This window comes from Schistocerca americana, chromosome 4 (genome assembly GCF_021461395.2).
Source record: "Schistocerca americana isolate TAMUIC-IGC-003095 chromosome 4, iqSchAmer2.1, whole genome shotgun sequence".
Lineage (NCBI taxonomy): Eukaryota > Metazoa > Arthropoda > Insecta > Orthoptera > Acrididae > Schistocerca > Schistocerca americana.
The window spans coordinates 398,599,307-398,613,445 of record NC_060122.1 but is presented as its reverse complement, the minus strand read 5'-3'; the positions used below and the strand labels follow the sequence as shown (position 1 = coordinate 398,613,445).

The window sequence follows — 14,139 nt, the reverse complement described above, 5'->3', positions numbered from 1 at the left end:
CTTTCAATGGACTAGAAAAAATGGTGTAAAATACAGGAAATAATGTTTTAAGCATTACAAGTTATGTATATGACCTCCCTTGCAGTTTCACACTATGGATATATGTGTAACAGGCATCAAAATACTTGTCAGGGTATTTATTATTATCAAATAAAAACTATTAATGTAATGAACAGTAAGCTGTCTGGGAAGAAAATGTGACTTAATTGCATACATCATAATTACATTTCTGGAAAGCCTGCAACTGTCATTCATTACATAAAAATTGCACCAGTTACACATTTTTTCCATGTTTAGCATAATGTGTTTCGAGATTTTACTCTTTTTTTACAAGTGAAAATACTTAAGTATTTTGGTGTCTGTATGTGTTGTTCAGCATCTCTTTCACTGCAGTCATCTTTTGAGGTTATTAGGTACTGCACCTCTTCAATTAGTATAGGAAAAAATGTATTCAACTTTTCAAAAAGAAAGTACTGAGTGTAAATCAAATTTTAAGTAGCCTGCGACAGCCATTTCATAAACAAAATAAAATTATACATGATTTAATTGATAATACTTAGGTTTATTTAAAACATGTTATAATTTTTAAAACAATTAAGAAAACAAAATAAAATCGAGTCTGCAGGTACGATCAAACCCTAATTAGTCTTACGACATTCTAGCATGCTACTGACTGAGCTATATCACTTGTACGCTGGAATACTACTACTGACCATATATGAACTGCATATATGCTACACTTAATACTCTAGAGGCCTTTTTCTCAGAATTTTCTGAAGAGCACAAAGTCTCTGCCCAAACTGAATTTCCAAGGCTGGAAGGTCCCTTGCTAGTCAAAAAACTGTTCTGGATTGGAAGACACTGAATGCTTTATTGGTTTAATGTATTTTTTGTTCAGAAGGCAATCCTAATGAGAATGTGAAAATCAACTGCATAAAGAAAAGAAAACTTCACTTAAGACTGTCATACATCAGACAAACTGTCATGTCACTAATAAATATGCACAATGCTGGAAAGCATGAAAAAAAAAATTAAATGAAATTCAACAAAATGCTCACAGAAGCAAAGAGAAAGGAGAACAAACAAACTGACAATGTTATGAAAGCATAAATATTACAACTGCAGCAGAAAAGTTCTATCGTGGTTTTTGTTTGTTCTTAGTACAACAGAACTGATAGCTGGTATTTTCACTGGGGCAACAGCCTAGTGGGTGAAAAATAGCTGGGGGATATGTAACAACAACTGGCAAGTACAGCAGCTCACCACTTGGCATCACAGTACACTGATATGATTAGTAGGACAGGAATTCAAGCCCACAGATCATAAAATACAGAATTTAAGTTCACAGCATTGTCTGGCATACATTTTAACTGTTCACACATGGTCAATAGTCATCTCTCAACTTGACCCATAGTAAGAAAAGAAAATTCTAACAAAGTTCTTTGTAGCACAAAAGAATAGTTGGGCTGTTAGAAACAATTTGAAGCTTTAATCACTGACTCAATTGAAATAATACAAATGAATCAACTACGGCAAAGTGACAAAGGTCACTGAACAGGTTCAAATTAGGTTGATCTTTTTTATATTTTTGTAACCCCCAGATCTTTCCTACAAACAAATCTACTTCCACATTTGGTAAAATTAGTAGCAAAACTTTGTAGGTGTCATGGTCTGTATTTAAACAGAATTACTGAAATAAAGGCATTAGCATGAATAGTATGTCCACAATGTGAATGCTGCAAGTATTTTATCTTCATAGATGGGTAAATATAGCAGGTAAAGTATGCAACATGAATATTACGGGAATTTATCAGCAAAGTGTTTCACATTGAAACTAATGTATTCCTTATCTTACACAGCAATACTGACATCACTTCCACGTATTACTTCCCACCCTTTTGACTTTAAGGTAGATAACTACAAACACTTAGTAAAACAACCTTGCTTAAGACAATTTTTATTGTCATTTTACATCGTTGACAAAGACAACTACGCAGATACAACTATTATTCACAATATTACAAAATTGCAGGCTTTGACACTTTCTCCCCTCAATGTATTTTTGAAAATTTTACTTCACAATACTCTATAGTACATAATACATTTCTCATAAGTACAAGATCACTGCAACTGCCCTAAAATTTACTTACGAGACTGCTAATTTAAAAAAATTATACTTTATAAAGAGTAAAATTCCTGTACTGCAGTTACAAAACTTATCACTTCAATACTCTTCTAGTGTTACAGCAATACTGTGGTAAAAGGAACATTGTTTCAAAATAATACAAAGTGGTCACTGTACATTAAAACATTTGACAGTGTCCAGAACAGTGCAGGAGATATTCACAGAGGCAGGACAAGTAGAAAACTGACAACTTTCACGTATCTGCTGTTGCTGCAATATGAACTGCAACAGCTAACTCAGTCCTATTACTATTATAAGAAGGAATATATTAATAAAAAAGTTTAGGAAGTACAGATTAACTTTACAGTAGTACATTGATATAAAAATATAATCTCCATGTGAAAACATTAAAATGTTATCTTCTAAGGTAGTTGTAAAAGTGAACACTTATGGCAGCTCTCGGAATGTAGCAGAATTGAGCACAACTAGTCCATGTACTCTAAATTTCAGGAATGGACCTTATTACATTATGTATGATATATTTACAACATGTGAATTCTTATTAGCAACATGGTTTACCAAATGGCAAAGCCAGACACTGTAAAATATGGGACATAAGGAACATCAAACAGCCTGACTTGCCTGGAAGTACAAGTGGTACCCTTCATTTGCTAGCAATTGTTGGGAAAGTGTTATATAGTGAAACTGTTTAAAGCTCCATATTTTGGCACTTAAGACTGAAAGTACATTTTTCATCTGTATTTTAAACTGTAGCAGTCTCACTGGTACATCACTTACATTAACAACCATATATTATGTTAGTTTCAATAATTTTATTTATGCAAGCATGGTCTAAGTGCTAACAACATTGTCAGCCACTTTATTAGTACTCTCCACTGCTACTTTAAGCTTCTCACTAGTGTTCTCAGTCTTTTCTGTACTCTCACCATTTTCAACACAACTATTAACATTCTTTTTCCCTTCCTTTAATTCATTTTCAGTTTCTTTTACATTATCTGCAACGTTCTGACCTTGAGCCTCACTTATTTTATTTTCATTATTTGATGATTCAGTCTTAGTTTCAAGTATATCATCTTTTGCAGTTGACACTGCATCAAGCTTCCCTGTGCCGGCAGGATCATTTTCCTTCTTAATAGCTATATCTTTGTTCACAGAGTTACAGTTAGCATTGTCAACCACAGGGGTGGAATCTATGGGAGCATCTTTTGTACATTTACTGCTTTCCTCATCAGCTGCTGTCTCTCTTTCAGCCTGTGTTGCTTTAGGTTTGTCATTACCATCATCTTTTACTGTACTGTTCACAGCTTCGTCCTTATTTGTAGCCATGGGTTCATCATCTGTAACCATTGGTTCAGGATCTTCCGTCACCATATGTTCAGCATCACTTGATGAATTTTTTGCTCCTTCAGTGTCGGGCTTTGCTTCATCTGTTGCTACAGATTCAGCTTCATCTGTGACCATTGGTTCAGACTCATCTTTGATCACAGGTTCGGCTTTCTCAGTTGACATTCGTTCAGTGCCATCTGTGACCATTGGTTCAACATCTTCCATGGGCACATCAGTTTTGTTATCAGCTTTAATTTCAGTCACAGATGCAACACTATTAGCCTTGACATCTGAAATAACTTTTGTAGCATTGCCACCATTCACCTCAGCCTTATCACCAGTTGGGTCCGCCTCTGTCACAGAATCTGTATTACAACTATTTGGGGCTGCCTCCATCATATTGTCCTCAGGGGTCACCTCCACTGCAGTCTCTGCCTTACCATCATCTGGGGTTGCATCCACAGCAGCCTCAACCTTAGCACTATCTGGGGTCGCCTCCGTCGCAACCTCGACATTACCAGCATCTGGGGTTGCCTCTGCCGCAACCTCGGCCTTACCAGCATCTGGGGTTGCCGCAGCCTCGGCCTTACCAGCATCTGGGGTTGCCTCTGCTGCAGCCTCAGCCTTACCAGCATCTGGGGTTGCCTCTGCCGCAGCCTCAGCCTTACCAGCATCTGGGGTTGCCTCTGCCGCAGCCTCGGCCTTACCAGCATCTGGGGTTGCCTCTGCCGCAGCCTCGGCCTTACCAGCATCTGGGGTTGCCTCTGCCGCAGCCTCGGCCTTACCAGCATCTGGGGTTGCCTCTGCCGCAGCCTCGGCCTTACCAGCATCTGGGGTTGCCTCTGCCGCAGCCTCGGCCTTACCAGCATCTGGGGTTGCCTCTGCCGCAGCCTCGGCCTTACCAGCATCTGGGGTTGCCTCTGCCGCAGCCTCGGCCTTACCAGCATCTGGCGTCACCTCCACCACAGCCTTACCATCTGACGTTGCCTCTGCCGTATCCTTGGCCTTACCACCATCTGGCGTGACTTCTGCTGCAGCCTCGGCCTTAATACAATCTGGTATCACTTCTGCAGCAACCTCATCCTTACTACCATCGGGCATCACTTCTGCAGCAGCCTCATCCTTACCACCATCTGACATTGTCTTCACTGCAGTGTCAGCCTTACCACCATCTGGGATCACCTGCGCCGCAACCTCGGCCTTACCACCGGAGGATGCCTTCACTGCAGCCTTGGCATTGCCATCATTTGAGGATGCCTTCACTGCAGCCTCAGAACCATCCGAGATTGCCTCCACTGTAGGCTCAGCTTTACCACTACATGGTGTTGCCTCTGCTGTAACCTCAGCCTTACCATCATGTGGAATTGCCTCCCTTACATCCTCGGCCTTACTGTCATCTACGGCTGCCTCCATCATAGTCTCAGTTGCCTCCAAAGCAACCTCAATCTTACCTCCATCTACGGCTGCTGGAGCCTTGGTCTCACTTGAGGGCACAGCTGCTTTACCTTTAACCCCATCTGTTGCTGGAGAAATATCAGTTCCTACCCCACTGACTGGTGCACTCTCCTGTGCAACTTCTTTATCTTTTTGTTCTGATTCATCCTTACTTTTGAGGTCTCCTGTGTGTGCAGGTGTCAGATCTTCTGTTTCCATTGGTTCAGTCTTATTTACTTCGGATTCAGTCTTTTTAGTGACAGGTTCAGCTTCAACAGGTTTTAGGGATTCAGTCTTACTAACTGGAGCAGATTCAGAGTTATCAGTAGTGACACATTCAGTCTTTGCACAAATGTTTTCAGTCTTTTCTGTATGTGTACATTCAGTCTTATTTGGCAGCTCAGCTGTGTTAAGTAATGTGGATTCAGTCTTTTCAGTCAGAGATTCTACCTTTGTCTTACTGTCAGTAGCATCAGATGAGAGAGATTCTGTACCATCCTTACCAGATGGATGAGGTGAGTCATCACAAATATTGCTGTCATGTTCTCCCATTTCAGTCTTATCACAAAGCTTGGCCTTATCACTGCCAGCCAATTTAATATCAGTCTTACCATCAGGAACTACAGTGTCATTACCAGTGATTGGCAAGTTCTTAGCTTCAGGACTAGGACACTTTTCCGAAGATGAACTGCTATTCTTTTTTTCATTTAATACTGCATCTTTCGAATTTGTAGAGTTATCACTATTTGTTTTTATTGGAGTATCAATATTATTAGCATCAGATTTAGAGAGACTGTCTTTAGGACATTTGGGCCCATTGGTTTCTACCTGGTTATCAATATTCACATCCAACTTATCTGCACCATTTATTTCCAATGTATCTGTATTTGTTTCATTTGACTTTTTTTGCTCCGTAATTGCAACAGTACCCTTATCAGCAAGTACCTCACTACCAGTTTTCTTAGTACTGCTAAGATCATTGCTCACATTATCTTTGTCTTTGCAGCTGGTCTGATTTGCTTCTTCAATGCTGTCACACTGTTCCACAGCTGTTTGCTTCATGGAATCTGGCTGTACTACAGCCTCAACCATCTCAGTACTACTTACCCCTTCAGCTGCTTTTGATGTTTGAGTTTTATCAGCAATTGGCTCTTCTTGCATTTCCACATCCTGCATACTAGATACATCAACTACAGCAGAATTTTCCTTTCCCTGTTCTAATGTTTCCTCTTCAGATTTCTTTCTTCTCTTCACAGATGTTTCAAATACAATGTCATCAAATGACTTTATTACTGGAAACTCAAGTTTATCTTCATCTGTAATAGGAAGGTTTCCTTCTCTGACCACAATGACAGCCTGTAAGCCTGCTGATTTTGCTGCTCTTGCTTCTGTAATGGAATGAAAGACTAATTAAAATTCTGCCCCAACAGTAGGCCCAGTACACTTCACAGTAGCAAACATACCAATTTTTATTTTTAATGTTTGTCACTGGCAGAACTTCAGGAACATAAACATAACAAGTTAGAGATAAGAATGAATTTACCTTAGACTGCAATTAATGATCTTCAGTTTTTTATTGTAACACGATTGATTTTCAAGCTAATAATCTCTTCAGACATATCTGAACAGTTCCATACCCTGGAGAAGCATGTATACACTTAAGCTTTCCATCATTGATGGAAAATGCTTCAAAATTGATCATGTTACAATAAACTGTATATCATTTAATTACTTAATTGTAGTATGAACCAAATTAACTAAAATTTACCCACTGTATCTGCAAAAGCAATACATGTAATGAGCAAATACAACTTGTTACAAAATTACAAAACATGTCATCTTAACATCTAATCTGACTGACTCCTCATTAAGCCTTGAGTAAGCATGCTTTTTCTGTACACATGTTAAGAATAGCAGTCTTTACTGTCTTTACAGTACTGAGTTAAACACTGAGCAGACTTAGTTTAATTTTAGTTGAAGTAAAGAATGATAAAATAAACTTACATAATATGAGCTAACACAATAATGAAATGAACTTTGATTATATTGCTTTGTTGCCACAGATAGATCTTACCCCACAGTAATGACCCACTCAATGCAGCACAGTAGCATCAGATATCGGCCAACCATTTATTCAATTACTAATTATTTCTTTGACAACTTCCTCACTGTGGGAGTGTGCTGCTAGCTCATGGTCTGGATAATTTTCTTGCAGTAATTTTAAATTTCTCACCCAGCTCGCTGTTTATTTTATATTACTGCTGCTAAGATATGGGACAATGTATCACTGTGTTAGTTGAAGCAATAATGAAGGAATAGGTACAGGTTCGCAATTGTGAAACAACGGAATGGTGCAAAACAATTTTAATTGTGGCTGGTGCACTGTATACATAGGCACATCCACTAGTGGGTTATGAGTGCAATATGAATTCCACTGTTAACTGCAGACAGAGCAAGTAGGTGACAAAAGTACCCAAGTACACTGAAAGCCTCTGCAAGGAGAAGGATCTGTGAAAAGACACAATATGGACACCATCGGGTGTTTAATATTAGAGTCAGAGTTTAGCAGGGCTTTGGAAAATTTGCAACCCAGTAACAAGCGAGAAAAATCTGGACGCTACATGGAAAGATGGGTAATATACAATATGCACATCAACCAACAGGGTATAATAAGAATGGAAGACCAAACATCAAGTGCTCAGGTTAAAAATGGTGTAAAAGGCAGGGGATGCAGCCTTCACCTCTACTGTTCAGTCTATACGTAGAAAAAGCAATAACACAAATTGAAGGTTTGAGAGCACAATTAAAATTCAGGGTGACAGGATATCAATATAAGATATGACGACATTGCCGTCTGGTGAAAGTGAAGAAAAATTACAGGATCTGTCGAATGGAATGAACAGAAATGAGTACAAATTATAATTGAGGATAAACCAAAGAAAGACTAAAGTAATGAGGATTAGCAAACTGGCAAACATGAACTATACAAAGTTGAGAAATCTGCAATCTTTGAAGCAAAGCAACACGACAGCTGAAAGGACAACAAAAGCAGTAGTACAAGGATAATTCCTCACCCAAAGAAGTAAACCAGTAACCAACATTTTGGTCTAAATTAGAGGAAGAAATGTACATTTCAAGCACAGCATTAATCACAGACTGAAGAAAACCATGAAAGACAATCTAAGGATTTGAAATGATGCACTATAGGAGGACACTTAAAATCAAGTGGACTTTTTAATACTAGGGATGAGCTAGTACTCTCCAGAATCGCTGAGGAAAGGAAAATATCGAAGATGGTGATGAGAAGGGATAGGATGCTTTAACATGTGATGAGAGATCAGGGACCAATTTCTACAGTACTGGATATAGCTATAAAGAGGAAACCCTGTGACAACATATTGGAATGCATCCAACAAATAAGTTAGGACAAAGGGCACAGGTGCTATCTGGAGAGGAGGTTGGTAGAAGAGGAACTAAGCTGTGGTGAACGACATCACACCAGACAAGGAGCAGATGATGGATGCTGTCCTATCATTTGGAAAATTGATACCTTTCATTTCACTCATTGTCTGATTTCAAAAAGTCTAAAATATAAATACAATTTGTAGTCATTGAAAATTGGGCTCTGGCTACTAAACACAACAGACAATTGAAAAAAAAAAGACCGATTTAAAATAATGTTAAAGAATATGTTTGCTTAAATAGTCTTAGCTGCCTTCGAGAGTGTGTCTTAATGATAAAATTTTATATTATATATGTGGTATTTTACTTCCATTCTTGTTTTCTGTGTACTGCTTCATTTCACGATCAGGTGATCATCTTCAATCATCAATCCCCCTCACAGTGTAGAAAGTACAGCTTTGTATTGACCATGTAATATGAATTTCAGTAAATACGTCCAAATCATGAAGAAGAAAAGTCAAACTGCCCCGTAACAATTACAGAGGAAGCAATCCATTTCTGAACATGATACTGCAATTTAAATACTATCACTTATTCACTGTATTTTAATTTCGACTGCCTTTACTAATATTATAGAGTTATGCATGGTATGGATCATAATTAACTGAAATATTTCAGACTGCTTCAGTTACCCTTAAAAATTATTTGAAAGTGAATGCTATTATTGTGATTTACTCAAAGTGTTTACAGTGGAAGAACAACCTATGTTTTCAATGTTTCTAACACCTCAGAAATTTTGAATCTGACCAGAGTAAATCACATATTAGCATTGTTATCTGCAACAGGCAGAACGCACACTTTGTTGGTGCTACACATTTTTCTAAATTTCTGACCAAAAACTCACACTGCAATGTCGTTCCTTGTCACACCAGTGTCAAAGTTGGCACAGAAACAGCTAAGTAAAAAATCCGTGCAATTCACATTTATTTATATGTAACAGCTGACTTCGGAATTTGCCTTTTTGCGAGACCATGTTTGCAAGATTCACATGCCGATTTGACATTCTAGACTCATATTTTACTGTCCGCCTCACTTCTGCATAATCTTTCATTGATTCTATCAATATCTGTTTGTGCTAGGATATATTGAAATATTGAATAGTCATAAGTGCATAAGTGCAACATACTCTTATCGTCAATTGCAGGTTTAAACTTAACTGTGCTCTTAAAATTTGAGAATAGTAAGCCTATCTTTGTTCAAAAAAGTCTAATTTCATTGTATATGTGAGAAAATCGCAGTTTGACAATTTTCAGACACTTACAAAAATATTTTCATAAGTTTCCAGTACGAGTGTTTTTGGATAATTATTACACAGCAAATCAGTGTGTGATTCAGTTACTGTCAAAGACTGTATCACCCTTAATTTCATTCTATGTTAGTGCAAATAAACATACACTTCTTAGAAATTTCGGATATTGTCTTTGTCCCATGCACAATCATCATCATCATCATCATGTTATTTGCTATATTAGCAGGTCCTTTGCCTCTCCATTTTCTGCGATCCATTGCTTCCTTCTTAAGGCTGCTGTATGTTGTACCGTCCATCATGTCATCCAGTATCTGGAATCTCTTCCTTCCTCGCTTTCTTTTCCCTTCTACATTACCTTCTAAAAATGTTTTTATCAGTCCGTCATTCTTTCTTAATATATGCCCAATCCAATTTCTTTTTCTTCTCTTTATTACATCTAGTAACTGTCTTTTCTCTCCCACTCTTCTCAGTACCTCTTCATTTTTTACTCTGTCCAACTTATTCTTTCCATCTTCCGCCATGTCCAGATCTCAAAAGCCTCCAGCCTTTCTGTCTTTTTTCCTCATAGTCCATATTTCAGCACCATATAGAAGAACACTCCATACAAGACATTTTATGAGTCTTTCTGAGTTCTCTGTCCAGACCGCTGCAGAAGATTCTCCTTTTCTTATAAAAGCCTCTTTTGCCATTGCTATCCTTGTTTTAATTTCTGTGGTGCACTTCCAGTCGGTGTCTATCCTGCTTCCAAGATACTTAAAATTTTGCACCTGTTCTAGTGTTTCTCCATTCAGCACAATTTTTATTTCCTTATTTCCTCCTATTGCCAATACTTTTGTTTTATTTGTGTTAATTTTCATTCCATATTTTTTTCCGTTAGTTGCAATGGTGTCCACCAAATCCTGTAATTCTTTTTCCCCTGTGGCTAGAAGGACCATGTCATCAGCAAATCTCAAGCACCCTACTTTTCTTCCTCCAACCGACGTCCTCCCCGCATTCCGCGCAGTGCGCGATTTTGTCATCACTGAACTGCACAATCTAATTTGTAGTAAATCAGTGTTTGTGATTTATTTACTGTAGCAGATATTCTAACATGTGTTGGATCTAGTCTTCCCTTAAAGAGCAGTATAACCTACATTTACTGTAAATTATCTGCTTCCAAGTTTGCTAACAACTGTAATTTACCCTCGAAGTTTTAGGAAATTAGTAATTTTTAGCATAGGTTTTATCTGTTACCTTAGCAGAAATCTGTATTTGCTTCAATTCTTACAGAAAATTTGCAGCCTCATAGCCCAAGAGATTAAAAGATAATCAGCAGGCTTAAAGTTATTTGTTCATTACCCTATAATACATTGCACAGCCAAAATGCAGCCTCATTGAGAATGATGGTCTTGAACAAAGGATGAACTAGTTGACATTTGTAAGTCACTGGAAATTGCCCTGACCACTGTCAAATGATTGGCAGGTGCTGTAGACCAGTGTGTTGGAAGAGGTGAGGGTCATGCAAGAGGGTGATCCAGAAGTAAGGCTCCCAAGGGAGCTCCAGCCACACAGGAAGGTGCTAGGCGAAATCTGTCAACACCACTGCACATAGCTGTTCCTCACTCTTGATTCCTCCTAGCTGCACTTTGCTGCACTGTGCAGTATTGGGTCAGCAGCCATCTGTAACGGAGTTGTCCATTGTTGATTTTGTTTTTGCACACAAAAGGGATTCCGCCTGTGGATATTCATTGTCAGTTGACAAGCATATGGCAACAAGTGTGTGTCCGTTCAACATGTCCGAAAATGGTGGAGGGAGTTTAGCGCCAGTCGGAAGGATGTCCACGAACAGATTGGAATACCTTCAGTTTCAGAGCCAGTTACAGAGATGGTCCAATGCGAAGTGCTTCAAAACAGGAGGATCAATATCCATGAACTTGTTACTTGTATTCCTGGGAGTTCTTCCAGAACAGTTGAAAGAGCTTTGATGGCAAAATGGGGGTATCCCAAGTGTTGCACACAATGGGTATGGGAGACGAAACATGAGTGTTTCATTTCACCCCCAAAACCAACTGAAAATCCAAACAATGGCATCACTCAGGGGCACCAGTCACAAAAGTTCAAACAAACTACCACTGCTGGTAAAATCATGGCCACTATGTTTTGGGATCATAAGGGGATAATGGTGACCAATTTCATAACAGCCTGGAACAAAAACTCAGTTATTGTGAAACCCAATGAAAGTTCAGGTGGGCTATCCAGAACCACCGGACAGAACTGATGGAAGGTTTAACACTGCTTCACGATAACACTCGAAAACGTGTATCCCGACAAAGCCAGTTGGATTGTCATGCCCTACCCACTGTACAGTCCTGACATCGTACCTAGTGATTATCATTTGTTTTCCAAGTTAAGGGAACACTTGAGTGGCCAACAAAGTTTCTTCTTTCCAACAATGTGAGTTTCTATGAGTAAACCAATGCTGTCCACTTGTAAAAATGAAGGGAACCGTACTTCGGGATCAAACCTCATACCTGTGGTAACAGTATTAAAGGTACCTTAAGTACTATTCTCTCCTGTGTAACCCTGCTTCCTCTGCAGGAAGTACATCTCTCATTACTCCCCACTTGACTGCAAGTGGCATTTCAATGGTATACCTAAGTGTCCTGAATGGAGAGAATGGGGATCACAGGTGACTCAGGGTGTTATAACATTCCCCTAATCAACAAGATCAAGGTGCTGTATTCCATTGCAACTGAGCCAGTGGACCTCACTTTACCTATTTCGGAAAAATCTGTTTTGCCCTGTGTCAAGAGCAGGCAAACAAAGCAGTAGGTTCTATAGTTCCATTCTTTTATCTTGGCGGCTTGCGCATGCCCGCCCAGACGCGGGAGACTGCTGCTTTGCCAGCTTGCAAACAATGTACGCGCCATGAGAAGCAGCACCATAGTATAGTATAGTTCGCAAACTTACGTTTAGAGGGGAGCACGCAGTTTATAGAGTAAAGCCACTATGGCCACATTAACCCTTTCGCTACTACCGACGTCCTCCCCGCATTCCATGCAGTGCGCGATTTTGTCATCACTGCATAGCTCGCCTGTGCTGACACGGTGTTCCGAGTGCTTTGACACATTTATCATTCGATTTCACAAAAACTATTTGTCCCGAAAATTTGATTTTTACACATCATCTTGACTGATATCTTCCCCCCCATAAATGACTTAATTTTGTTTCGATGTTCAATGCAGTTATTGTGCAGCATTAAATGTAGTAAACCATCGCACGAAATTTTGAAGAGTTTGCAGAGGTAAAAGTCCATAGCGTATACTTTCCGTATGGTCTATTTTAGTTGCCACAATGTTGAGAATGAAATGTGGACAAGATACCTAAATTTCATATAAAATTTACTGAATAACAATATCCCATTTAATTTAAGTACCAGATAGGTGTCATATGTAATATTGAGAAATATTCCGTCTTTCGCGACTGTAACAAAAGTTTTATTTATACCAGAGTCATTTCGCTTTTTTCTAAAAAGTTCTGATTAAAAAAAAATTGGTGATGTACACAAAACTGGAATTGTGGGCGTAATAAAACATAGAAACTAAAATGTATTGTCCGTGAGGCGCAGTGCGCAAACAATTTGTGTTTGTCACAACGGACACCAAATACTTGACAAAACATAGATCAGTCGACGAAAACATTGAATATGATATCGCCAAAGCAGCGAAGTAAAGAATTGCATCAGAGAATCAAGTAGCTCGGCAACGTACGAGCCGAAATTCTGCTCTAAATAATACTTTTAATACTGTCGCAAAGAATATATCTCAATATGAATAGTAAAACAGCGACTGCAGAAGAGAAGATATGCAAACAAAACAGATAACATGAATATTTTGTGTGTGCCTGTTCATTGTTTTTAACTGCTGTGAAAAGAAATATTGGAGGACAAAATTAGAAAAACCGAAAACTTATATGATTATAATGAAGAGATAAAGCACTAGAAATTTCAAAAAATTACATTCAAATGAATAAAATTCATGAAGTAAGACACTTTGATATTGTTTTTAAATAAAGAAAATATTAAGTACCGAACAAGGTTTGAACACAGAACCTTTTGCTTAACAGCCAAACACCCTGACTACTACGCTAACACAGCTCGTCATTCAACTGAATTCATGGAGGACTCTAAAATATCTCAAAAAATACCGACAAACACTGTTGGTATACTATGAATTATTCACGTTTCGTTGAAGTACAATAGTAGACAAACAATTACCGCTCTTCTTTATTGCAGAAAAGCAGTTCGTGAGAATGATACAAATACCTTTCCTTGCTATTGCCTGTATTAGGAGGCTTATTGCTCATTTGATTTAATTAATAGAATATGAAGCAATCTGTATAAAGAATGCTTTTTCCAAACTTACTATGAAAGAAAGTCTGCTACCAAGACCTTGCTTTTGTTTAATTACTTTATTTATGACTGAACGTTTCTAAAACTGAAGCTACTCGTCCATGCTCTGCACTGCAGGTGAGCTCTGGCAAC

General features: G+C 38.5%; 1 protein-coding gene across 3 annotated transcripts in view; it reads right to left on the bottom strand.

Moving 5' to 3' along the window:
• Positions 1-1,944: 1,944 nt before the first annotated feature.
• Positions 1,945-14,139, bottom strand: part of LOC124612384 (enolase-phosphatase E1) — a 42,828-nt gene continuing 30,633 nt past the window's right edge. The window contains exons 6-7 of one of the 3 annotated variants that reach the window (XM_047140559.1): positions 4,447-6,294; positions 1,945-4,416 (exon numbers count right to left, since the gene is read on the bottom strand). In XM_047140559.1, coding sequence (XP_046996515.1) covers positions 2,978-4,416; positions 4,447-6,294 — 3,287 coding nt within the window. In that variant the 3' untranslated portion in view covers positions 1,945-2,977. Of the gene's footprint in view, positions 6,295-14,139 lie in introns of all 3 variants that reach the window. The other 2 variants (XM_047140561.1, XM_047140558.1) reach the window with 2 other exon arrangements.